Source organism: Microcaecilia unicolor, chromosome 6, assembly GCF_901765095.1.
Source record: "Microcaecilia unicolor chromosome 6, aMicUni1.1, whole genome shotgun sequence".
Lineage (NCBI taxonomy): Eukaryota > Metazoa > Chordata > Amphibia > Gymnophiona > Siphonopidae > Microcaecilia > Microcaecilia unicolor.
Genome location: NC_044036.1, coordinates 156,492,320 through 156,519,611, shown reverse-complemented (window position 1 = coordinate 156,519,611; position 27,292 = coordinate 156,492,320). Strand labels below are relative to the sequence as shown.

General features: G+C 43.7%; 1 protein-coding gene across 1 annotated transcript in view; it reads left to right on the top strand.

Annotated features, from left to right (window-relative positions):
* The window catches only part of ABHD6 (abhydrolase domain containing 6), a 51,998-nt gene that overhangs the window by 2,601 nt on the left and 22,105 nt on the right, over positions 1–27,292 (top strand). The window contains exons 2-6 of the mRNA XM_030206568.1: positions 3,745–3,885; positions 6,713–6,869; positions 9,544–9,657; positions 20,847–20,979; positions 24,771–24,928. Of these exons, the coding sequence (XP_030062428.1) occupies positions 3,767–3,885; positions 6,713–6,869; positions 9,544–9,657; positions 20,847–20,979; positions 24,771–24,928 (681 nt within the window). The 5' untranslated portion in view covers positions 3,745–3,766. The remainder of the gene's footprint in view (positions 1–3,744; positions 3,886–6,712; positions 6,870–9,543; positions 9,658–20,846; positions 20,980–24,770; positions 24,929–27,292) is intronic.

Below are 27,292 nucleotides of genomic sequence, written 5' to 3'. Positions count from 1 at the left end.
GCACTAACCAGTAGGCTACTCCTAGGGTAACAGAAAGTGGGTTCAGTCCTCGGTTTTTCAGTTTGGGAGCATAGGAGCCAGTTTTTCAGACTGAACTTAAGTGAATGCTCTCTGGTCACCTTAAAGGATTTTTTTTTCAATATTGGGAGGGGCTTAAGCACCCACAGAGCTGGCACCTATGTTTGGGAGTGTTTGTATGGCGTGGCAGGCACTGTGAAAGTCTTTAGGTCATGGCACAGTTGCTTGGGCTGAATAGTCTTTTTCTTTCTGTAATGTGCATAGTACGTGGAGGTAGCGGGGGGGGGGGGGGGGGGGAGTGGCAGATTGGGTCGGCAGACCACTTGGGCCACCAGGTATGTTTTTTGGGTACGGGGAGGTAAGGGTAGCTGGAGATCCACCAGACCTCCAGCCCCCATGCCCTCGTGTCGGGGGGAGGGGTGTCAGAGGGGTGGAGGTCTGGTGGATCTCCAGCTACCCTGTGTTGCCATCCTATGTGGATGTGGGAGCTTGGGGGGGGGGGGGCGCTAGGCCACTAGGGCCTTGCTTTTGGAGGGGGTCCCATGGACCTCCAGCTCCTGTGTTTGACAGGTCCAGGCTTTTGACATGCTTAGGCACAATCCTCCCACACTTTCTCAGAATGATCAACGTTAATAATGTGCCTAAATTTGCAAGTTATTAGTATTGATCTTTGGGGAATTAATTCCCCACGCTGTTCCGATGCTATTTTTAGGAACAGCACAGGGAATTATTAATTGGGGCATCGGTGCTTATTGATTGCCATGTCTGCCCTTGCACAGAGTGAATTTGTGTGCTGAACAGACTGACTCAGTCCATCAGATTGTCTGATTCTGCTGTTCTGCAATACACCAGTTCCAGCTGAGCAAAATTTCCCCATTGTCTAGGATATGGTGAATTGTGCTGCAGAATCCTTGAGCTGTAAATGACTGACTTTCTAGAAATCTTTGGGATTTGGCATTCTATCTCTTTATTATTATTTTTTTAATATTCATGTTGGTGATGATGTGGGGATATTCTCTGTGTCCTGTGACTGCTAAATCTTTTACACAGATGTCCAGAGAAGCTAAGGTGTGGTAGCCATGTTAGTCCACTTTTAAAGGTAATCAATAGAAATAAAACAAAATAAACCATGGAAAAGAAAATAAGATGATTCCTTTTTTATTGGACATAATTTAATACATTTCTTGATTAGCTTTCAAAGGTTGCCCTTCTTCGTCAGATCGGAAATAAGCAAAAGTTGGTAGATGACAGTATATATGAGTGAAACATCAAAAGCATTTCAGTGACAGTCATGGGGGTGGATAGGTGAGAGTCAGGGAGAGAGGAGAGCAATACAATTTACAAGGCAATACAATTTTATGCTTTGTAATGGGCTAGAAAACCCAGATCTTTGTTAAATCCTGTCTGGTGGGTGTCAAAATATTTAATCATTTTGACTTCAAAGGTCTTACGTTCCTGTATTGTTTTAAAGTTCCCTTTCAGGATCCTTACCATGAAATCACTGGTACATTGTTCTGGTTTTGTAAAGTGCTGGCCCACAGGCGTGACATCTTTGTTTGTACTGGCATTTTTCATATGACGCCTATGTAAATTAAATCTCTTCTTTAGCATCTGACTTGTTTCTCCAATGTAGCAGCCTTCATTGCACTTTTTACACTGTAAATTGTATTGCACTCCTGTCTTCCTGGAGAAGCTAAATTACCCATTTCTAGTCTAGGCTGGAGAACAGTGTACAGGAAAAAGGTGTAAACAGCAAACAGTAACAGTTAAAATAACAGGAATCAACATTAAACTAACTAAACACTGTCTTACTACCTAAGTAGTACCTGGGGAATTCAGGAAAAATAATAGGATTTGAGCAGGGTCTCAGTGCAAAGGTCTTCACTCTCCACACTCCTACTCTGAGACTGTGGTGTCTTTTGTGATCTGTTGTTTCAGATTTAGAAAACATTTCGTCTTTGTTCTCTCCTGGTATATCTTAAATTTACTCCCCTACCTTTTGTGATCTAAGGAAGATTTGAGAATGTTTCCTTATTGTATGTTGGATTCCTTTTGAACAGTGTTTCTTTTCTGTATTGCTTGTGCAAAAATAATCTTGTTCTATTATTTGAAATATGAAAAAAAAAAGTGTACAGTGCCTTGGGTTCAGCAGGCTGCCACCTGGTGGTCTGACAGGCCCTAAACCTTGCCTTCTGCTGGGGTTGGCTGAGAAATCCTTATACAATGGGATTATAAAAGGATCACTCTTCTGGCTATTTATTCCTTGCTGTAGGTTAAAGGTCTACTTTAGGCTTCTTAAACATACTTTGAATCTTTGTTCTAGTTGAAGTATAACTTTGAATCTGTGTTATCTATTTTGTAAACTAAGCCGCTTTGAGTAATCTCACGGAGGCTGAGAAGATAGTTGAGAAATTGTTTAAATAACTCTTCCATGCTGAGAAGCAAACCTCTGTAGAGCATTTTCTGCAGCCCCAAACTAAGAGGGCAATTCTGTAACTGAGTGCCAAATTTATGTACCAGTTGTAAGTGCACGGTTGCAGTGGCAGCAAAATGTTTAAGCGCTATTCTGTAAGGGTGCATTTAAATGCAAGGGGACGTTCGCATGGGAGGGGCATGAGCAGTGCTGCCACTTATGTGTGACACTTAATAGAATATGCATGTCTTTGCTGCATTTAGGGGGGACATTATCAACATGGGCTACCATTAAGATGAGTTATTTTACCACAACTTGTGTCTATTTTAGTAAAGAAAAAAGAAATGTCTATACAAATCAAAATCACTGCTACATGTAATAAAAGTGAGCCAAGTATAAGACAGTCAAGCCATTGTGACATCACTGATGAGGTTGGCTTTCAGGCATTGGTGGAATGAGGCATTATGACATCATAATATCAGCGCTGGTTATCAGAGATTGAAACTTCACACTAAAGGAGGAAGTTATTAGCATGGGCTACCGTTAAGACGTGTTGTTTTACCACTAACTCGTGTTGTTTATGCAATTAGACCTAGTTACTAATAACACATCTTAATGGTAGTCCACGTTGATAACTTCCCCCTTGAGTTACACCAGCCATAGACCTAGCATAATTGCGGGTGCCTAATTTTAGGTGCCCCAATACCAGGTGACACTAAGATTCTATAATGGAATCCAGGTACCCAGATGCCATTATTTAGAATAAGCTGTCATCCTGGAGCATTATAGAATTGCTCCCTATATGCCTGTATTAGACACTACAGAAAAAATTATCTTTGTGATCACAGCTACAAGGTTTATAATTTTATATTTAATAATCTCTAGGTTCACTTTTCTGATAAAAATGAAACAGAGAATTGACTGTTCTGATGAAAAATGCTGAAAAGCCCTTGAAGAAGCTCTTCAGAGAACAATGCTGTAGGCAAGGCTTTGATTTTCTTTTCTCACTGTAATTGATTTAACTTGTTTGTTTTCCCTTAATATTAAACTGGTGCTCTGTCCTCTAAAACTGCTGTGCTGGCAAAGTGACCTAACATCTGGAGGTATTCTGCCCTCAGCATTTCGCCTGGTGCTACTGCAAATCTCCTGGGATGGTTGATCCTGTTCTGCAGAGGTTTACTTCTCATCATTGTGTGTTTGGGGTGAAGAGTTTCACAGAATAAAGGTCATAGGTCTCTGGCAGTTGCTCTCTTACCTTGAGAGTCTACCTTTGGCATTATCTGTGTAACAATCCCTTTCCCTTGCTCACAAAGGTGAGGCTGGAGCAGAGAGAAGATGGATCTCGATGTGATAAACATGTTCATGATAGCAGGGGGGACTCTGGCCATCCCCATCTTGGCGTTTGTAGCATCCTTTCTCCTGTGGCCATCGTCCCTGATCAGATTCTACTACTGGTAAGGTGGCAATATTCTCATTAAGACTGTCATTTAGCAGTAAATACACACTGTCGTCAAGCTTCTAAATGGTAGATGTGGTGAAGTGCCTTAATATGTAATCAGTATATGTAATTTTGGATGTGTATCATTTAGCCCAGGATCTTTTGGATAACCAATAATGTATTTATGAGATCTGACAACATAAATTCATCTGCAGAATTCTAGCAGCTCTGTGGTCCTGAAGAAATTGGGATGTGTATAGTTTATTAAATTTTCTATGCCACTTGGCCACAGTGAGATCACAGTGGTTTAGAATATAAAATTTTGAAAAAGAAAAATAACTACAGTAAAATGATAGAAAAGCACATTCATTCAGACTAAATCACATCTCTCTTTCCTACTAAAATCCAACAAAGTAAAAAAAGGTATTGCCCCTTGCTCCTGCTTAAGACTACTGCAACTTGCTCCTCACAGGTCTCCCACTAAGCCATCTCTCTCCCTTTCAACCTGTTCAAAATTCTGCTGCATGACTTATATTCCACCAGTGTCGCAGTGCTCATATTAGCCCTTTCAAGTCACTTCATTGGCTCCCTATCCATTTCTGCATACATTTCAAACTCCTCTTATTGACTTACAAGTGCATTCACTCTGCAGCTCTTCAGTACCTCTCCACCCTTATCTCACCCTACACTCCTCCCTGGGAACCCCGTTCATCGGGTAAATCTCTCTTATCTGTACCCTTTTCCTCCACTGCCAACTCCATTTCTTTTATCTTGCTGCACCATATGCCTGGAATAGACTTCCTGAATCAGTATGTCAAGCTCCATCTGTGGCCGTCTTCAAATCTAGGCTAAAAGCCCACCTTTTTGAGGCTGCTTTTGACTCCTAACCCCTATTTACTTGTTTATTACCCATTTCTGTATTATCATCCCCACCTTAAATATTTCCCTTATCCCTTATTTGACCTGTTTGTCCGTCCTGATTAGATTGTAAACTCTGCCGAGCAGGGACCATCTCTTACATGTTCTAGTGTATAGACCTGCGTACGTCTAGTAATGCTATAGAAACGATTACTAATAGTAGTAGGTTATACCCCTCTGTATGTTTTTGAAGTGTGAAAGTCATTTAAGACTTTCGCTTTGAGTCCATCCTTTTGATATATAAAGACCCTCTGTTTATTCTGCACCTTTTTTAATTTCGTCACTGATTTTGTCATCTCCACTGATAGGGCGTCCAAGCATCCAGCACCATTCCCATATAAAAGTGTTTTCTGGTGTTGCTTTTAAGTTTCCTTCCTTGCAGCTTAATTTCATGTCTTCTAGTTCTGCAGCTTCCCTGTCTTTGAAAAAGATTAATATATTTCAAGCTTTTAAATGTCTGTATCAAAACTCCCCTATCTCTCTCCTGCTCTGGGGTATGCCTGTACATATACGGGTTTTCAAGTCTTTGAATATAAAGTTCAAAGTATCAATAGACTAATCTTTAATTGACATGGATGAAACTGTGTATTATGGAGAATAATCAGTTTCCCTTGTGTAACATGTGAAGACTTTTTCTGCCTAAAATTCCATATCTCCCTAGGGACCAGTCCAGTAGCCAGTGCTGCATACTGCCGGAGATCTGAATTTGTTTCCCGAGCCTAGTTTCTTTTCATTGAGCCGGCCCACACTGGGGATGCTCTCAGGCAGTGTTCACAACCTCACAAGGGAAGCTGTTCAACCATCGCTCCCCAGCAAGACCTGTTGGCTAGTGCTGAAATATGTTTATGCTAGGAATCAGGGCCGCCGAGAGACTGGGCCGGGCCTGGGGCAAGGCCGCCCCCCTACGTCCACCACCGGGCTGGGCCCCCCTGAATTCAAATCATAGTGCTTCACCTCGACCTCGCTCTGTGTGAAAGAAGTGCAGCAGCGGCAGTCTGCAGATCGCCTGCCTTCAGGCCTGCCCTCCCTGTGTGAGGGCGGGATACAGGGAGGGAAGGCCCGAAGGCAGGCGATCTGCAGACTGCCGCTGCTGCGCTTCTTTCACACAGAGCCAGGTCGAGGTGAGGCGCTATAATTTGAATTCAGGGGGGCCCGGCATGGAGGGGACTGCGGCACTGGGCCCCCCTTGGAGGCCCGGGCCCTGGGAATTTTATACCCCCTGCCCTGCTGGGAATTGCCATCTATGGTCCTTGACTGAAGATTGTTGCCATGATATTTGGGTGAGGAAGACAGGAAGGGAAAAAGGGTTAAAGATGAAAGATTCTTGGTACTATAGCAAGTTTACCTCACTGTTCTAATTGTGTATTATGCTGAATTTACTCATTTTATTTTAGTTATACGGGTACTACAATGTAAATTACGTATGTTCTGCTATATATCACCTTACAGAAATAAATCTGCCTTTATTCTCTTGTACTATTATATTTTTTGTTGTTGTTTTTTTAGTTCTCCCTTTGGAGCCTACCATGTTCATATATAACATATTTTTTCCAATTCTAAGTTTCAGGTTCCAGACACCAATGGAATAGTTGGAAAACAATGATATTTTACTGTAATAGAGGCTCAGCAAACAGGTTGCAAGTGACACAGTTTTGACCATTAGTTTTGTGTTCCCTCTTTCTCTCCAGTAAGAGAATCATTGTCTTTGTAGGCCCAGTATGGGAAAAGCCCCTCAGTGAGTTTTCTTGGTTGCTCGTAATAGATTTTTCTTGTGTCCCAGTTTGCTGTCTGATATGTCATGAGCTTTCACTTGGTACGATAAGCACTTCCCTGTGGTCTTTCATGTGACCTTGCACAGTCAGTTGAAGATGGCGTGACCTTGATTTGCCTGTACTAATTACTGCTGTTGATCTGCTTTTTCTTAGGTACTGGCGCAGGGCTCTGGGCATGCAAGTGAAGTACACATACCATGAAGACTACCAGTTCTGTTACCTGCATCGAGGGCGGCCCGGAGGCAAGCCATCCCTGCTCTTTTTACATGGATTCTCAGCACACAAGGACATGTGGCTGTCTCTAGTCAAGGTGGGCTTCCAATTATGTGCCTGTTTGCCAGCCCTGGGTAGCTCATATGTTCTGTGTGCCCACCAGAAAATCCAAGCCCTGGAGTGTTAAAGCCAGCCAGGGTGAAATATATTTCCATGAAAGCAAAACCTTAAAATATGCTTAGGAGGAGAAACACTTTCTTTCCAGGCCAATAACTTTTTAAAAATGAGACCTTTTCTCAAAATGTCAGAGGGCTTTCCAATTCTTATTCCTTCCCCAGTGATGTATGACTCCCCTGATAAGCCAAAAGCTCCCAATAGGAGCTCAGCAAATGGGTTCAAAGGTCACTGGATGTCCAGCACCAGAAGAATGTGTCTGAATGGTGGCTAACTTATTTTCTCAGATAGATGTGTAAAGCTGCATTTGAGTTTTAAACATATCATCCTCTCCACCTTAGAGGTAATGCAGCAGCTCATACGAAGGTTATAGTGCAATTAGAAAAGGGCAACGAAAATGATAAATGGGATGGAACGACTTCCCTATGAGGAAAAGGCTAAAGCGGCTAGGGCTCTTCATCTTGGAGAAAAGGCGACTGAGGGGAGATATGATAGAGGTCTATAAAATAATGAGTGGAGTTGGACGGGTAGATATGAAGCGTCTGTTCACGCTTTCCAAAAATACTAGGACTAGGGGGCATGCGATGAAGCTACAATGTAGTAAATTTAAAGCGAATCTGAGAAAATATTTCTTCACTCAACGTGTAATTAAACTCTGGAATTCGTTGCCAGAGAATGTGGTAAAGGTGGTTAGCTTAACGGAGTTAAAAAAGGTTTGGGCGGCTTCCTAAAGGAAAAGTCCATAGACCGTTATTAAATAGACTTGGGGGAAAATCCACAATTTCTGGGATAAGCAGTATAAAATGTTTTGTACATTTTTGGATCTTGCCGGGTGTTTGTGACCTGGATTGGCCACTGTTGGAAACAGGATGCTGGGCTTGATGGACCTTTGGTCTTTTCCAGTATGGCAATACTTATGTACTTATATACTTTCTCCCACCAGCATTAGATCAGATAGTTTTGCTTCTTTAGTGCAGTTTGGTTCCTCTTTATAGGGCACAAGCTGGGAGTCAATAAATTCTATTCATTCTGTTCTATTCAGGGTATTTATATCCCGCTAATATCAATACAGAGTCTAAGCGGGTTACAAACATTCAAAACATATACTGAAGAAGTTAAGAAAACCTTACAAGATTATTCATCCAAATACTTACTGAAAAGTTTTCAGTCCTTTACGAAATCATAGATAACTGAAAAGCACACGAACTTGTGTAGGTGTAGAATTCCACAATTTACTGCCTAGAAAAGAACCATCATGAATTCTCTTATAACGAACTTTCTTAACAGATGAATATGCCAACAATAGAGTAGAGTGAAAATGAGAATTCATTCGGAAAACTGGATAGACTATTAGCTGTGGAAGAACAATTCCTCTGTAGTATCTTAAATACAATAAAAGCAACCTTAAAAACTACCTGAGCAGAGACTGGTAACCAGTGTAGCCTTCTGAGCAATGGTGTTACATGATCATAGCGTGAACAGCCATAAATCATTTTGGCTGCAGTGTTTTGTAGTAACTGCAACTTATTAATTAATCTTAAATTCAATCCACCATATAAAGCACTACAATAATCCAACGGAGGCAAAACAATAGCTTGAACCAGCATACGAAAGTGTTCTATGACAAAAAGAGATCTTATCGCCCTTAGTTGTCGTAGTTTAAAAAAATAGCTTTTTACAAAGATAGTTTATCTGCAGATCCATCATCAATTGGGTATCCAGAATAAGTCCCCAGACCTTAGAAGATGTTTCAAACTCTAGTTGTTCTCCAGAGGCTATAGTCGCATCACTAGGAACTAGAGAGACATCATTGCAGAAATATAACAATGTAGTCTTGGTTGCCTTAAGTTTTTTTTTTTTTTAGTTTCAACAATTTTTTATTGATGATACGACAAGATAAACAACCAACAAGCTCCATGTACTGAGCAGTGGAACCAGAACATTCACAAAAGAGCATAGTAACATTCTCTTCATCAATATTTTACATTTCTTCTTCCCCCAACCCAATCCTCACCCCTAAGATCCACCGTTTATTATTTTGATACCAGCTATATGTAACCCTTGGTTGCCTTAAGTTTTAAAAGATGATGATTTGCCCAAGAGTGAATCGAAGCAGTACAATCAGATACCTGTAGACTAGACTACACGTGAATAACACTGAATTCTGAGGAACGTGTCCTAGCTTTTATAAAGCCGAAGCACTTGCGCAGTGCCAGAAACAATTTGATGTGGATGGTTGTAGCAAATGCTTCCTAATGACACATCAAGTACAAATTTCACTATTTTTCTGTTTATGTAGCCAGGTTAATCATGTCTTTTAATATGATCTGCTCTAATGAGCCTTCACTTGCTGATGCTAGCAATCATGAGATCCCATAGTGAGCCCTAGAAGGAACAAGGAGATAGACTGTAATCTCCTGTGCTAAGGGGCTATCCATTGATAGCGTGTGTTTAAAAAGATTCAAATAGGAAAATGTTTAATATGCAGAAATTAAAGGAGTCAGCCTCTTTATGTAACAAGTGTGTCATTCAGGAAGAGACCATCAGGGTAGTGTGATTAACTATATAATAGCTTTGAATTTTTTTTCTGTTCACAGTTCCTTCCTAAGAACCTACACTTGGTATGCGTCGACTTACCTGGGCATAAGGATACAACACGTTCCTGCTCAGATGACTACTCGATAGACGGACAGGTTAAAAGAATACATCAGGTATGTTCTCCCAGTCCTTCTACTCTTTTGTTAATAGTCTTTATTGGCAAGAGAAATACACAAGTGTACACATCAACAAACATATATCAGCAAACATCAAACATAGAGGTCTCCCGGCTCAAACCCCCATCTATAAATGGTTATACAACATAGTATGTTAGCTATGAGACCTCAGCTGCCAACACGACTTGCCTTATTTTCTTGCACCAATTTTCATTTTCTCCCCACCCCTTCCACCTTCCCCCTCCCCCGAAATATCCCCCCTCCTCCCCCCCTTCCCTCCGGAGACTTACTACATGGAATGACCAATTACCCAACTGGTGTTATTGTTCAAGTGTCCTCGTGCTGGTTAGCTCGTAGCTCGTAGCTTCTTTTCCAAATTTTATTCCCTGCAGACTATCTCTCCCTTTCACCCTCCAACTCCAGTTCCTTCCCTCCTTCCCACACTGCCATATGCTTCATAGCAGCGTACCATTGGGCAATTGGTGGTGGCTTTTTATCTACCCAGTGATTTAGTATGACTCTCTTGGCAAGTACCAGGGATAATAACACAAACCTACCACACAAGGACGGAATCCCCTGCCCCGTCAACTCGGAGTCTAAACCCAGCAGTAATATTTTGTAGCTCCATTCCACTTGGAATCCAATTACCTCTATCAAATGCTGCAGAACTCCCCTCCAAAATGACTGCAACACCTTACACTCGAGAAAGTGATGTACCAGTGTACCCTCGTGATTTTCACATTTATCACAGTCCGCTGATTCCCATAGGCCCATTGCCTTTCCTCTACTCCTGGTGACATACGCACAATGTAGAATTTTTAACTGAATTTCATGGCAGCTGACGTTGGGGGTTATTCTGTATGCCAGGTCAAAACCTTTTTGTATCTCAGCTACTGAGAACCTCCACCCCCAGCATATCAGACCACTTGTTGGCCAGAGAGACAGTCGTTGCACTGGGCATTTTTGTTTTGCCTAGGTGATAACAGCTTGAAAGTTTATTACTTCCCTCTGGCATCTGCTTAAATATCACATCTAAGGCTGTAAATGCAGGAATCTGCTTATCATTATTACGAACTGAAAGGATATAATGCCTAAGCTGCATATACGAAAAGGAAAATGATTTGGGTATATCCCATCTATTTTGACACTCCTCGAAGGATGGAACTAACAACTGCCCCCCCTCTCCCATCTGTCCTACAAATCTACAACCCCTCTGAGACCAGGCTCGAAAAGGAGAGATACCCTTCCCTGAGGGGAAATCGGGATTATTTTGGAATTCTATGAACGGGGAAGGACCCCTAGCCTCTCCCACTTTCTGTCTCCACCAATCCCAAGCCATACTAAGCGGTTTCAATAAAGGCAACAATCTTGCCCCCCTCGTCCTAGAATGAAGGGCATTGAAAACTGACCATGGATGAGCTGCATTATCCCATACCTCCGGTGGTGCAAACTTATAGTGCCCCGTATATATTTCATGCATCCATTGGATAATTGCAGCTACATTGTACATCCTAAGATCTGGGAGATTGACTCCCCCCTCCTGCCTTGCCCGAGTAAGCTTTTGGAACCCTATTCTAGCCCGTCGCCCTCTCCAGATAAAAGACTAAATCACCCCCCGATAGGCTGCCTCATCTTTGCTAGCAATCCACAGCGGCATCATTTGTGGAGCGTATAATATCTTGGGAAACAGCACCATTTTGACTAGTGCCACTCTTCCCAGGAACGACACTGGGACCTCCCGCCATTTAGTACACAACTGTTTAACTTGATCCAATTTTTCACAAACATTCTTCTTGTACATGACCGCACAGTCCAAGTGTAAGTAGACTCCCAAATATTTCATTGCCCCTTTTGCCCAAGCTAAGGGAAAGTCGGGTTGCTCTCTACATGCGCAACTAGCAGACAGTGCCATAGCTTCCGACTTGTCAAAATTTATGCTTAACCCTGAAAAGGTTCCAAATCGTTGGATAATATCTATTAGTATGGGTATCCCTTTGGACGCCTGCCCTAGGAATATTAACATGTCGTCCGCAAAGAGATTAATTTTATATTCGCTCTTCCCCACACTAATACCCTGCACCTCCTCTGATTGTCGGATTTTACTTGCTAAGGGTTCCAAAGCCAGTACAAAAAGCATGGGTGACAGGGAGCATCCCTGTCTAGTACCTCTTTGTAACTCAAACGACGGAGAAAGCGTATTATTAATTAAGATTTGTGCAGTAGGATTCCTATACAAGGCTCGAATCCCCTGTAAAAATTCCCCCAAGATTCCGAACTGCGGCAACACCCAGAAAAGATGATCCCACAGTATCTTGTCAAACGCTTTCTCCGCGTCTAGGCTCACAAGCAGGTTATCCCCCTGCCTACCCCCCATTTCCTGAAGCACACTCATGGCCCTTAGGATGTTGGTGGAGGCATACCTTCCTGGAACAAACCCTGTTTGGTCTGTGTGTACCAACGAAGGTAATACCTTTCACAGGCGGGCGGCCATAATACCAGCAAAAAGTTTAATGTCTTGATTTAAGAGGGAAATTGGGCGGTACGATCCTAACAGTTCCTTATCCCTGCCCGGCTTTGGCAATACTAAAATTGAAGCATGCGTCAGAGTACCTGTAGTTCGCCGCTCTTGACAGAGTGCCTCACATAGGTCACTAAATGGGCCTGTTATCTGCCCCCCCAGTATCTTATAATATTCTGGGCCCAGACCATCTGGGCCTGGGGCCTTGGCTAATTTGAGTTTCTTTATTGCACTCTGACAGCAACATGCTCCCTTCCCCCTACTGCCCCCCTCCTCCCCTCTGCAGTATAGGCACCCAACTATAGCAAACCTTCCATAATTCTCCCTCAATAAAATCCTTATCACCTAACACTTTTTAAATGTACACAACAACTGTACAAAATTGCAACATAACCTACTAAAACAGCTTAAATCACTGTGCTGTACCACTTTTATGCTGCTGCTTGCTTAGTTCAAAAGTTCTGCACTGAGCAGGTCAGTGTCAGGCAGGTATCGGTAGGTGCAGGCTCTCAGGGAATTTTATGGACAAGCCTTTACTGATCCGACCTCCAATCCTGCACTATTTCACAGATGAAATCAACCTCTCATACCTTGGGCCCTCTGCTATATTCCTAGCCAGCTGTTTGTTATGTTTGCCAAATCAGGCTCATCTGTCCTTTGTGGTGCAAATGCAAGTTCCAAAGGATCATCTGCAAGCCTCTGCACTCTGACAATTAGCTGTTAATTACTCAAAACAATTTAACTGCAGCCCTTTCAAGTCAATTGCTGCTCACCGCCATAACTCACTCACAGTTCACTGCTCCTCCTGTCTCCTTTGATCCTTCAGAACTTTATCAAGAAACGCTGGCAACTCCTCTGCTTTTGTCAGTGTGCAAGTGTTATTGTTGTACGTAATCCGCACTCTGGCTGGGTATTGGAAAGCAAATTCGATGCCTTTCTCGTACAGTTTAGAGCAGTACGGGGCTAACACTCTCTGCTGTTCCATTACTCTGGCTGAGAAATCTTGAAAAATCAGGATCCTTCCCCCCTTGTACTCCACCCGTCGTAGCTTTTTGAATTTCTCCAACAGCGTGGCTTTAACCACATAACTCAGGAACCTGGCGATTATCGGTCGTGGCCGGCCTTCCTTTTCTCTCCTCGGACCTACTCGATGTATGCGCTCCACTTGTCCCCGACCGAAGTCTGCACTCAGCCCAAGCTGCTGCGGGAGCCAGCTTTCTGCGAATTCTTTGAGCTCTACATCTGCAACAGATTCAGGTAGCCCCACTATGCAGATATTGTTTCTCCTGCCTCTATTTTCTTGATCCTCTATGCGATCTCTCAGAGTGTTTATTTGTTCTTCCATCTCCCGGAGCTGGCCTTCTGCTGCCGACATGTGCTCTTCCTGCGAGGCAATTCTTTCCTCCGCTTCCTGCAATCTAGCCGCGTGGGTAGTGATGCATTCCTTTATTTCATCCATGCCCTCGTTTAATTTTGCCAGCTTGTCATCTAATAGTTGTGACATATGTTTCAGGGAAATTTGCACCATTTCTTCATGTACCAGTGTCGGGGTTTGTGGCTGTAGCAGCGGGGATAGTGAGTTCGGTGCACTTGATGGGCTCAGCGACGCCATTTTTGTTTTCAGCACGCTGACCTTCTCTTTCCCTGTTTTGGCTGATCTAATTGGCATTCCGCTCCCCCTCCAGCCGATCTGGACACCGATCACTGCCTCCTGCTTTCCTGTTATGGCCAATACCTTTTCCACCCCATTTAGGGTGTTGTAGATACCATCAAAAAGGGAATTAAGGCACAGGGGAAGGGAGCTGAGCTTACAGACGTCCGATCAACCCTTCAGCATCACGTGACCCCCAGTCCTTCTACTCAATTAAATGAGTGAATCGGAGGAATGCATCAAATATCTACTCTGAATATGTTGAATAAACGGGCCAAAGGAATACACCAGGCACATTCTCTGATCACGTCACATATCACTACTTGGTAAAGGGTAATTTTATAAATGCATTCATTCATAGCTGTGCTGAGTTTTCAAAGCAAAAGTGTATGTGCACTTCCATTTTGAAAATTACCCCAGGCAATGTATGCATATAAATTGTCAGCATTAATTAATATGTATGGGCTAGAATTTTCAAAACTATGCACATAAGTGAAAACCTGACCCCCCAAACCCTCTCTTGAGAGCACCTCTGCTTAGCCCAGGTAAACTTACATATGTAGAAACTCTATATTATGAATGTGCACAATGCAAAAATGTGTGGTTCGTTTAACTTTTTGTTTTGTGATTTTTCAGACTTTCTATTAGTTCATTTCACACACTTGTTTTTAACACAAAAATTACCTTTTGAAATCATGCTAATGTGCATTAATTAATTGCTTAACATGTATTACATTGAATTAGTGTTGCTGAATTTTTAATGTGCACACAAATTTACCCACATAGGGCCAGATTCTATATAAGATGCGGTGAGCAGTGTGCATTAAATTGTGCGCACATCCAATTTTACGCTTGCTACTCAATTGAGTAACGAGCCAGTTAGTGATAATTGGCTGAAAAACAACCAATTATCACAATTGGCAATATTTTTATTTTATTTATTTTTGTTACATTTGTACCCCGCGCTTTCCCACTCATGGCAGGCTCAATGCGGCTTATATGGGGCAATGGAGGGTTAAGTGACTTGCCCAGACTCACAAGGAGCTGCCTGTGCCTGAAGTGGGAATCGAACTCAGTTCCCCAGGACCAAAGTCCACCACCCTAACCATTAGGCCACTCCTCCACTATTTGGAATTTACGTACTCTTCTTTATAAGCGCATTCTAAAAAGATATGCGTGTAAATTCCAACGTGCGTAGCTGAAAAGGGGGCACAGCCATATCAGGAGCGTCAATCAAATTTACGCATGTTAGAATTTGGGGAACACACATACATTTAAGCGCGAGTATTTACGCCAAGTTTAAGTTTAAACCAGCCAAAGGTATTCCTGCTATTTCGGTGACCTAATTTGACTTCCAAATGTAGCTGGCGATGTGCTGAATATTAGCGGATAACTGGTTATATTGGCGATATAACCTGTTATCTGCTAAGCACTAACTGGCAATATTCAGCGGCGGTGATCTCCCGCAGGGCTAGCTGGCCTCCAGGGGGGGGGGGGGGGGGGCGGCACCGGCAAGCTTCTTCTTGCCTGCTTCCAGGTTTGTCCTCCAGCTCCTGCATTCTGCCCATCTGGGTCCTGACTCCCAGCACAGACAGGAGCAGCACAGGAGAGGACAGAGTGAGGGAGCAGACAGAAAGGTGGGGAAGTGGGGGCATGGCACGGTAGCGTGGCCCAGGTGGGGGGGGGCACGCATGGTGGTTCAGTCCTGCCTGAGGCCCAGCTATCCAGTACTTCCCTGGGCCTAGCTGTGTCTCTCGGCAGCCCTGGTTCTGTATGCACTGTAGAGGCGGTATCCTCACGTTTCGGGTGGAAGACTGATGCTACGATGGCTGCTGCTATTGGTCCAGCAGCAATAAGGGTGAGCCCTGAAGCTCTAGCAGGGATCATTTACACTAGAGACAGCTGAGGGGTTAAAGAAAAAGAGGAGGGGGTAGTTCATTTTCTGGTGTGACGATCCATTGGAGAAAACATTTTTTGCTTTTTTTTGTTGTTGTTGCAGTGGTTATGAAAACCGTTTTGCACCATGAGGCCCATTCAGTGCTATATTTTTCAGAGCTTTTTCTTTTACATTGGTTTGCGGTGACTAAAAGGATTGCATGACTGTGGTAGGAGACCACAGAACCACCAGAATCACTTCTTTTCTCAGAAAAGTTTTTGTTTGCTTTATAAACTAAATTTATTTTTTGAGCTCAGTAGTTCCTCTTTTGCCCTTCCAGGTCAGTCAGATCCAGTTCTGTGATCATTGTATGAGAATCCATTTGCTAGTATCTGCCTCCCCCCTCCCCCCCCCCACACTATTTCTAATAGACCCTCCTACCCACCTTTCTTAGTCTGGTTGTTGCAGCAGGGCTGCAGAGAGGGGGGGGGGCAGGGGGGACAAAATTCAGCCCGCCGGCGCTGCAGTTTCCCAGTCTTACCTGCCTGCCTCCTTGGCTCCAGGGCCCCCTGCATTCGAAGCGGCAGTCACAGATCGCCTCCCTTCGGGCCTTCCCTCCCTGTGTCCCGCCCTCGCAGAAACCGGAAGTTACAGGGCAGGACACAGGGAGGGAAGGCCAGAAGAGAGGCGGTCTGCGACTGCCGCCTTGAATGCAGGGGGCCCGGAGCGTGTGGAAGGCAGGCAGGTGAGACTGTGGACTGCAGTGGTGGGGGGAGCGACGGGGGCTGCAGTGGCGGAGGGCACCAGCGGCGGGGGGGGGGGGGGGGGCGGAGGCGGGGTAGCCTTGCCCTGGGCCCGGCCGAGTCTCTCAGCGGCTCTGTGTTGCAGCAATGGTCTTAGACTGGAGACTCTAACTAGGGCTCCAAATTTAGCCGCCAGATGTTGCCCACCTCAGGGGCTGTGAATGCTGCCTCTACAGAAGCCTCAAATGACCTAGGCTGCAGAAAATCTGATCCAGGAATCTAAGGGGGACCTTGTGCATGGAAGTGCACAGCACCTGTGACTGGCAGTTTTCAAAGGCCATTCTTGCTTTTTCATCCATGAACTTTGCACCAATTCTGAAGTGAAAGTATTTCGCAACTTGCCATAAGTACAAGGTCTGCATAGTCAATCGAGTTTGGCTGGGAAAGTACACAAGCAGATCTGAAAATGCTATGGAGCAGGGGTTCTCAACCCAGTCCTTGGGACACACCTAGCCAGTCAGGTTTTCATGATTTCCACAATGAATATGCATGAGATAAACTTGCATACAATGGAGGCAGTGCATGCAAATTTTATCTCATGCATATTCATTGTGGATATCATGAAAACAAGACTAGCCTGAGGACATGTGGTGGAAACCTGTTTATTAAAGGAACCTAGGTGCTCAAATTTGCATTATATATAGAATACTAGTGTAACCTGGCATTGGTGCACTTAATATTTACACGCCTGTGGTTATACTAGGCTTAGACCTGGTACATACATAAGTATTGCCATACTGGGAAAGACCAAAGGTCCATCAAGCCCAGCATCCTGTTTCCAACAGTGGCCACTCCAGGTCACAAATACCTGGCAAGATCCCCAAAAAGTACAAAACATTTTATATTGCTTATCATGGGCATAGTTTGACTGTTTCATTTGGGGGGGCAAAGGATGGGGCGGAGCATATTAGCATATTCATTTGCATATATATATATATTCAAATGAATACATTTGTATTGGGTTGTTTTTTGTTTTTTTTTTAATCCTCAAAGTAAGAAACAACACAACAGTCCCTCTATGGATGTAAATATCATTTCACAAGTTAACGATTTACTGACTATTTTAAAATGGTTAACCCTTTAAATCGGAGGCATGGTTTGGAGTGGCCGTATGGGAGGGGGAGGCATCCACCCAAAAGTTGCAGGTGCTAATTTTGAATTGGTCTTCCTACCCCCAATACGACTTCCTTATCCTTTGCCCCACCCCCGAACTACAATACCTAGTTTAAATAATAAATACATGGAACAGCCGCCTGTAACTGAAGGAGCTCCCCTGATTTATCCACATGTTCCCCCAGCCCCGTACAACAGCTTGTGCGATCTGCCCCTTTAGCTGATCCCTGGCTTTTATGCTAGAAAATATTTAACACTAAACATTGTATGTGATCTTTTAATTGAATATTTTACTTCCCTGGTTTGGAGACAGGACGGAGTCTCCCACCCAATAAAGATTTTCTTACATACATCTGCTATCCAGATCAAAGGGAAAATCATGGCAGTGGCTGGGCTAGTGAAAGGATGTGGGCACTGGGGGGGAGACTTGGATAAGTGCAAATTAAGGTTTATGGCACTTCAGTGAACGGCGACGGCTGCGCGGGGGAGTGGAAACAGTGAAATGTCTTCCTTACAGTGGACGAGATCGGGAGTGGAATGGAAGTGAGCCAGCCTAAGTCTCAGCGACGAACGGGCATGCAGCGCTGCAGTAGCAAAAACAACAAGGAGGCAGGTTCGACTCCGTCCTTCACTTCCCTGCCCTCTCAGCGTCCCGCCCGAAAAGAAATGACATCAGAGGAAGGAGGGAGATGCAGAGGGCAGGGAAGTGAAGGACGGAGTTGAACCTGCCTCCTTGTTGTTTTTGCTACTGCAGCGCTGCATGCCCGTTCGTTGCTGCGACTTCGGGTAAAAGTCGCCGTTCCAGTCGTCGTCGTTTGGGGGGGCAATGCCCCCTCGCCCCCCCCCAGTCTACGCCCATGCTGCTTATCCCAGAAATAGTGGATTTTCCCCAAGTCCATTTAATAACGGTCTATGGACGTTTCCTTTAGGAAGCCGTCCAAACCTTTTTAAAACCCTGCTAAGCTAACCGCCTTTACCACATTCTCTGGCAATGAATTCCAGAGTTTAATTACACGTTGAGTGAAGAAACATTTTCTCCGATTCGTTTTAAATTTACTGCATTGTAGCTTCATCGCATGCCCCCTAGTCCTAGTATTTTTGGAAAGCGTAAACAGACACGTCACATCTACCCATTCAACTCACTCATTATTTTATACACCTCTATCATATCTCCCCTCAGCCGCCTTTTCTCTAAACTGAAGAGCCATAGCCGCTTTAGCCTTTCCTCATAGGGAAGTTGTCCCATCCCCTTTATCATTTTCGTCGCCCTTCTCTGCACCTTTTCTAATTCCACTATATCTTTTTGAGATGCGGCGACCAGAATTGAACACAATATTCGAGGTGCGGTCGCACCATGGAGCGATACAAAGTCATTATAACATCCTCATTTTTGTTTTCCATTCCTTTCCTAATAATACCTAACATTCTATTTGCTTTCTTAGCCACAGCAGCACACTTTGCAGAAGGTTTCAACGTATCATCAACGACGACCCCTAGAATCCCGTTCTTGGTCAGTGACTCCTAACGTGGAACCATGCATGATGTAGCTATAATTCGAGTTCCTGTTTCCCACATGCATCACTTTGCACTTGCTCACATTAAACGTCATCTGCCATTTAGACGCCCAGTCTCGTAAGGTCCTCTTGTAATTGTTCACAATCCTCCCACGATTTAACGATTTTGAATAACTTTGTGTCACCAGCAAATTTAATTACTTCACTAGTTACTCCCATCTCTAGGTCATTTATAAATATGTTAAAAAGCAGCGGTCCCAGCACAGACCCCTGGGGAACCCCACTAACTACCCTTCTCCATTGAAAATACTGACCATTTAACCCTACTGTCTGTTTTCTATCTTTTAACCAGTTTTTAATCCACAATAGAACACCACCTCCTATCCCATAACTCTCCAATTTCCTCTGGAGTCTTTCATGAGGTACTTTGTCAAACGCCTTCTGAAAATCCAGATACACAATATCAATCGGCTCACCTTTATCCACATGTTTGTTCACCCCTTCAAAGAAATGTAGTAGATTGGTGAGGCAAGATTTCCCTTCACTAAATCCAAGTTGACTTTGTCATTAATCCATGCTTTTGAATATGCTCTGTAATTTTGTTCTTAATAATAATCTCTACCATTTTGCCTGGCACCTAGGTCAGACTCACCGGTCTATAATTTCCCGGATCTCCTCTGGAACCTTTTTTAAAAATTGGCGTTACATTGGCCACCCTCCAATCTTCCGGTACCAAGCTTAGTGTAACGTCAGGTACATAAATGCAGTAAGGATGCATGTAACGTACAGTATTGTGGAAGTTATGCGCTTAACTGGAAGCCCAACCAATGCTCCAGCCACCCCTTTGCATTTATGTGCTATACCACTTATGTGTACCATAAGTGCCCTGCAGGCACTTTTATGGGTAACTGTACACTGAAATGCACATGCAAATATTCTGTACATTTATATGCACAAGGGAGTGTGTAAATGCAGGTGTCTAGATCAGGGGCGTAGCCAGACTTTGGCAGGAGGAGGTCCAGAGCCCAAGGTGAGGGGGCACATTTTAGCCCCCCCCCCCCCAAGTGCTGCTGCCGCCAATCCTCCCCCTCCACTGCCAGGTAACTTTGCTGGCGGGGGTCCCCAATCCCCGCTAGCTGAAGTCCTGCTCTTCAGCGCCGGTCTCCGAGTCCGGCGCGTTGCTGATCTGGATTCTGTTTTTGACGTGAGTACTGACATCAGGACTCACGTCAGAAACAGAAGGCAGATCAGCAACGTGCCGGTTCGCCGGAGACCGGCACTGAAGAGGAGAACATCGGCTGGCGGGGGTTGGGAACCCCCGCCAGCAAAGGTACCTGACGGCGGCGGTGGGAGGGGGGCTCGAATGTGGCAGGGGATGGTTGGTGGCGGCGGGGGGGGAGGGATGAAAGCCAGGGTTAAATCTGCGGGGGCCAATGCCCCCATGGCCCCACCTAGCTATGCCCCTGGTCTAGATTACAGAACTACCCTTTTTAGTATGCATACTTACACATAGAAGTTGTGACAGTTGTTGTTCACTTTTGATACAGATCACAACCAGTTTGCAACTGGGTTGGGGTCAGGGAATGTTAGCTGGTGAGGCAGGAGTTTCTGTAGTAAATTGCTTCTAACATCCAGCCCTGGTCCAAATGTTTGGTGAAAGGGTGTCTTTCCTGAAGGGCATGGCCCTCGGTGAAAATCTCTTTTCTTTTAGTTTGTTGAATCTACTAAACTGAACCGGAAGCCCTTTCATCTCGTTGGCACTTCGATGGGCGGAAATGTGGCAGGAGTGTATGCAGCTCGGTATCCATCTGATATCTGCAGCTTGACTCTCATCTGTCCCGCAGGTGAGCTTTGGTTCCTTATTTTTATGTTTACAAATATAATTTTTTATAGCTTGTTTGTTCAGTCAATAAATCAACACATATAACAATCTCAACAAAAAGTCTAGATAAGATAATTGCATTTCCAAAAATACACCCATGATTATCAGATTCTGATAATGATCACAGTGCCCACAAATACAGGCAACACAATTGTAACAGGAAAGATAATTTTTAAAAAGTGAAAAAAGTCATAAGCGGCAGTCGTTCTTCCCAACTACCAGCTATACCAGAAGTTCTCAACCCATTCCTCAAAACGAAAATGATAAAAGGGATGGAACGACTTCCCTATGAGGAAAGACTAAGAAGGTTAGGGCTGTTCAACTTGGAGAAAAGGCAGCTGAGGGGTGATATGATAGAAGTCTACAAGATAATGAGTGGAGTAGAGCGGACAGATGTGAAGCGTTTGTTTACACTTTCAAAACAACAATAGAACCAGGGGACACAAGATGAAGCTAGAATATGGTAGATTTAAAACAAATAGGAGAGTTTTTCTTTACTCAGCGTGTAATTGGACTCTGGAACTCGTTGCCGGAGAATGTAGTGACAGCAGCTGGCCTTACGGAGTTTAAGGGGGGTTTGGACAGATTCCTGAGTGAAAAGTCCTTTTTTTTTTTTTTTTTGGGGGGGGGGGGTTGCAGGGTTCTTGAAGCCTGGATTGACCGCTGTAGGAGACAGGATTCTGGGCTTGATGGACCCTTGGTCTTTTCCCAGTATGGTGGTGCTTATGTGCTTATGACACACCCAGTCAGTCTGGTTTTTAACATATCCACAGTGAATATGCATGATATAGATTTACATACAGTGGAGGGAGTGCATGCAGATTTCTGTCATGCATATTCATTGTGGATAATCTGACTGGGTGGGTGTGCCCTGAGGACCAGGTTGAGAACCCCTGACTTATACTATTACTATGGGGCTCATTTTCTTTTTCTTTTACTTTAAATTTTTATTGAAAAATTTGAAACAGTCAAAAATATCCAATATACAACTTCTAATGTTGTCATCTCTTTACAGTGCCTCCGTATACATTTTTCCCATTTATTTGGTAAAACAAAACATCAGCACATCCTATTATGTCCAGTATATTTCCCTTAAACAATTCCCATTGCCCAATTTCTTCCAACCCTGTTCCCCCCTGTGTTATCACCCAGCTTGGCTATTTATTTCCATTACACAGGTGGTGGAAACAATATTGCCCCCCTTCCCATCCCTCCGCCCTGAAATGTGTCTTCAACCCCTCTAAAGCCTCTCAATCATTTGTTGAAGACTTGTCCATCCCCTTTTACATCGAAGTTCTCCCTCCCTCATATATTATGGGGCTCATTTTCAATGCACTTAGACTTACAAAGTTCCTTAGGTTATTATGGGGCTCATTTTCAAAAAATGTTTAAAAAGTGGCCTGAAACCGCTTTTGGACTTTTTGCTTGCCAAAACATTCACATTGCTATTTTCACGACCTATTTTGCAGATGTTTATCTATGCATTTTGTCTGCAGTGCGTCCAAATCGCAAGGGGGCATGTTAAGGGTGGAATTAGGGCATTCCTAACACTGGGACATTTTTCTACCATAATAGAACAAAACAAAAATGTCCAGGACGAAAACTAAGACGTTTTGAGGTACCTGTTTTAATAACAACTAAGCCACAAAAAGTGCCCTAAATGACCAGATGACCAATGGAGGAATAAAGGCATGACCCCCCACCCCAAAGATGTGAAATAAACAGTACATACCAGCCTGTATGACAGCCTCAGGTGCTAATGCCAGGCCTATTAGAGCAGAAAGCAGGTCCTTGGAGGTTCCTAGTGGTTGGTGCAGTGCACTGTGGAGAAGGTAATACAGACCCATAACCCACTCTTAACTGTTACACTTGTGGTGTAATGTCAGCACACCACAAATCTACTGTAACCATACATAGGAGACATTTGCAGACATAAGGGCTATTGTAGTGGTGTATAGTTGGGTACAGTTTTTAGTGTGTTTTGGAAGGCTCACTGTACAACAAAAGGGGTAAGGGTGAGATGTGTACCTGGGAGCTTTTAGGTGAAGTTCACTGCATTGCCCCATAGGGTGCCCCACTGCTCTGCTGGAATGGCTGTTTGGCCAGTCTACTAAGAATGCTGCCCATACATCCCAATGGCTTGAATTTGTGTGTTTTTCACTTGGATTTTTTTCCCCCAAAAATGGACGAAAAAGATAAATGCACAGAGCATAAAAACATCTAGTACGTGACCATTTTTGAAAAAAAAAAAAAAAGATAGACATTTTGCTGTTTCAAAAATGACTGTATTTGCCACCTGAATTCTGGATGTTTTGAGCAAAACATCCAAAGTCAGACTTAGACGTCATATCGAAAATGCCCCTCCACGTAACTTTGTAAGTCTAAATGCTTTGAAAATACGCCTCTATATCTAACAGACACCTTACAAGAAAAATAAGATTAGTGACAGTTTGTCTGAACAGCCATAAAGAAAAACCTCTACCAACCCCCCTCCTCAAAAAAAGACTATCATCATACAGGAGGTGACCACTACAAGATTATATATCTTAACCAATCAAACTCTGTGAATTAAAGTGAAGATGCCATGGAGCCAGATGTATTTACCACCTTTTTGATGAAATTCACTCAAGGCGGAATACAGTAAGAATAAATCAAACATGAGCAATATTCATATAACAAATACAAAGTATTAAAACGAGCATGCAAGCTAGGGCAGGAAAGCAGGGCAGGCAGCAAATATCGCCACAGGAAAGCTTCTGCTAGCAGGGCTTGGGGGCCTTCGCCAGCCCAGGTATGTGGTCTTACGGCGGGGGTCGAGGGAGGTGGGGCAAAATGTGTCCCCCCCCCACACACTTTGGGCCCATGCCCCCTCCCAAATGCCAAGGAGTATTGAATTTTTTAAAGAATATGCAGGGTTACAGTAGTGAGTGGCGAGTATATTGCTGTTAATCCTTTTTTTATTTAAAGCTTTTCATTTGCCAGCTTATTGGAGCACGGCTGTCACTCATGCTCTTCATCCAGTACCGCCTTCGTTTAACAGTGATTTGTGTACAACATCCTTTATTTAAGTACATAAGTAATGCCACACTGGGAAAAGACCAAAGGTCCATTGAGCCCAGCATCCTGTCCACGACAGCGGCCAATCCAGGCCAAGGGCACCTGACGAGCTTCCCAAATGTACAAACATTCTATACATGTTATTCCTGGAATTGTGGATTTTTCCCAAGTCCATTTAGTAGCGGTTTATGGACTTGTCCTTTAGGAAACCGTCTAGCCCCTTTTTAAACTCTGCTAAGCTAACCGCCTTCACCACGTTCTCAGGCAACGAATTCCAGAATTTAATTATGCGTTGGGTGAAGAAACATTTTCTCCAATTTGTTTTAAATTTACTACACTGTAGTTTCATCGCATGCCCCCTAGTCTTAGTATTTTTGGAAAGCGTGAACAGACGCTTCACATCCACCTGTTCCACTCCACTCATTATTTTATATACCTCTATCATGTTTCCCCTCAGCCGTCTCTTCTCCAAGCTGAAAAGCCCTAGCCTCCTTAGTCTTTCTTCATAGGGAAGTCGTCCCATCCCCGCTATCATTTTCGTCGCCCTTCGCTACACCTGCACCATTGTTAATTCATGTTTTAAATATGTTCAATATTGTGTATATATATAACTTTTAGACTCTTGAGGCAGTGCATGACATCAACAGAATGCGCATAGATATATATATTTTTTTTTCTCATGATCTAACTGCTTAGGTGTGAAATGTCCAAATGACAGTGAGTTTATAAAGCAGCTGTTGGAACTGAAGGCGTCTGAGAATTTTCACAGGATCCCTCTGATTCCATCCACCCCACAAGATATGGAGGAGATGTTGAAGCTGTGCTCATACGTACGTTTCAAGGTACCCCAGCAGGTAAATCAGCATTTTGGAGGCATGTATCGTATTTTTTTGCTGTAGTTGGCGCAGTGTGGAATAAGTTATTATTAACGTAGATACACATCAAAACACAAGCCTGAGCTCCAGTATAAAAAGAAAATGAGGCAGTATTAAGCAGTAGGTGCCCAGAGCGGTACAAACCATTCAAATTGGTTTTAGAGGGTAACATGTAGTGGCTACAGGTCTGTAAAATGAAATGACAGCCCTTTGATTTCCTATGTTCATTACTGTGCACTATTATCCTTATTCCTGTAGGGGGCTCCCTCTGTTCTATGCCTAGATTCTGCAGGACCAATCCTGAATGGAATCTCTAGCTTTGCGAGCATCTGCTTAGTCTTCAGATCAGTTCTTTTGAGCTCTCAGGCCTCTAGTTAACTGGTTCCCAAATCTGTCCTGGGGACCCTCAGTCAGTTTGGTTGTCAGGCTATCCACAGTGAATATGTATGAGATAAATTTGCACACACTACCTCCATTACATGCAAATTCCTCATGCATATTCATTATGGACAGCTTAGAAATCTGATTGGCTGGAGGTCCCCAGTACAGGTCTCGGAACCACTGCTGTAGTCCTCAAAATCCCAAGTCATATGAATGGACAAATGCTAACATTAGATCTGATCAGTTGCTCAGTTTTTCTCATCCTGATAAACAGAAGTTTGGCTTGGCTTGGCTAGAAGAGAAGATATTTAGCTGTGTCCCACAGAGACTTACTCCTGTGCCTCATTTATCTACATCTCCATATTTCACAGCCTAAAGGCCACTGAAAATAGGAATAGTTAGAATTAAAAAAAAAAAACATTACACACACTTCCATCTGCAAAATGGTATTTTTTCTTAATTCACTTTCAGTCTCTTACTGGAGATCCCTAAAGTTGTTTGGAACTGAACTGGGATGTCATGGCACATCTAGAAAACCTTGATGGTAGGCATAAAATATGAAAGTTGTAACTAGTTTGAAATAGACCAGAGATTAATTGTAGAAAACGTAGTGGAAAATGAGTTGCTCCATTGTGAGAAGACAGGAACTCTGGAGTATTTCCCTTGGAGCTGATCTTCAGATTAAAAGGTAGAAGAAAATGTGAGGTAATGCCAAAAGCTGGATTTCAGCTTAGCGCACAGAGAATTCAACCTGTCGAAGTTCCATGAAGGCCTGAGAGAAAGAAAGATGGTCTATAATGTAACATTTCCAAGGGTTTCCTGGCATCCACACCTGGGGCTGATTTTCAAGAGTTCTTCCCCCCCCCCCCCCCCCCCCCCCCCACTAGATCCAGATTGGGAGAAAACCTTCCGAAAACAAGGCTGCTTGCTTGAATATTATTGCTTGAATATTATCCTTCTAATTTCTGTTTTACTAGGCAGTGATACAAAACCAGATCAGTGTGCTGTGGTTTCTAAATGATTATCTTCCTTATACTTCATCACCCAGGAGGATAAGACATTCACCCCCTCCTCTCATTATGCATTGCTATGGGTTTTTTAGGCTTTGGCAGTGGGCCAGACAAAAAGCGAATCCAGGTGTTCAGACTTAGGAACTAATAAAATGCCTTTAGATGCAAAGGCTGAATGATTTAATTTACTAGGGCAAGGACTTGACCCTGTGCAGGATACTGTGTTAGGTCTGGAATCATATAACTGTTATTCTGGGTTTGGGGAGGGAGGCACATTTACTGCTGACTGCTTGTACTTGATAGTGTGTCATCAGTAAACAGTTGCTACAACCTGTAAGGGTCTTTTCCTGCTGTCTCACCTTTGCTGGTTAGGTCTGAACCATCTTTTCCTGAAACAAATATGGATTCTGCAGCCTTAGGCCTGAATTCATGAACCAGCTATTTTACAAGGAAAGTTACTTCTTGGCACCAAGGATCCGCTGTCCTGCAGCTTATCTCCAGTTTATCTCCTGAGAATACATGGAGGAGAGCATTTCTCAGGGACAGTGTCACTGGTACTTCCAGCCTACCTCCGATAAGATGTTCTAACTGCAAGTCTACAAGGCCGGTCATTGTCATGACTGTGGATACTATGCTGGATGGAGGTACACGATTAGTGATTGGTCTGTTTGTCACCTGCTGGAGCCAAAGGGTGGTGCCAATGTGAGACATGAGGGAGAGGAATAAGAGCAGAAGAGAAAGCGATTTCATGGTGCATGCATCTCTCTCAGAGGAGATAGAGAGACTAATTTGCCCCAAACACCTGTGAACTGAACTCTGTGCTGAGCACTGCATGAAGTAAAGTTCTGAAGTGGCTGTGGCTTTCTATGAACTGTGTAACCAGCTGCACAGAGCAGGGACCTTGGACTATTATGGAGCTGTTACGGCTTGCAGAGTGAAGTGACCTGCTAGA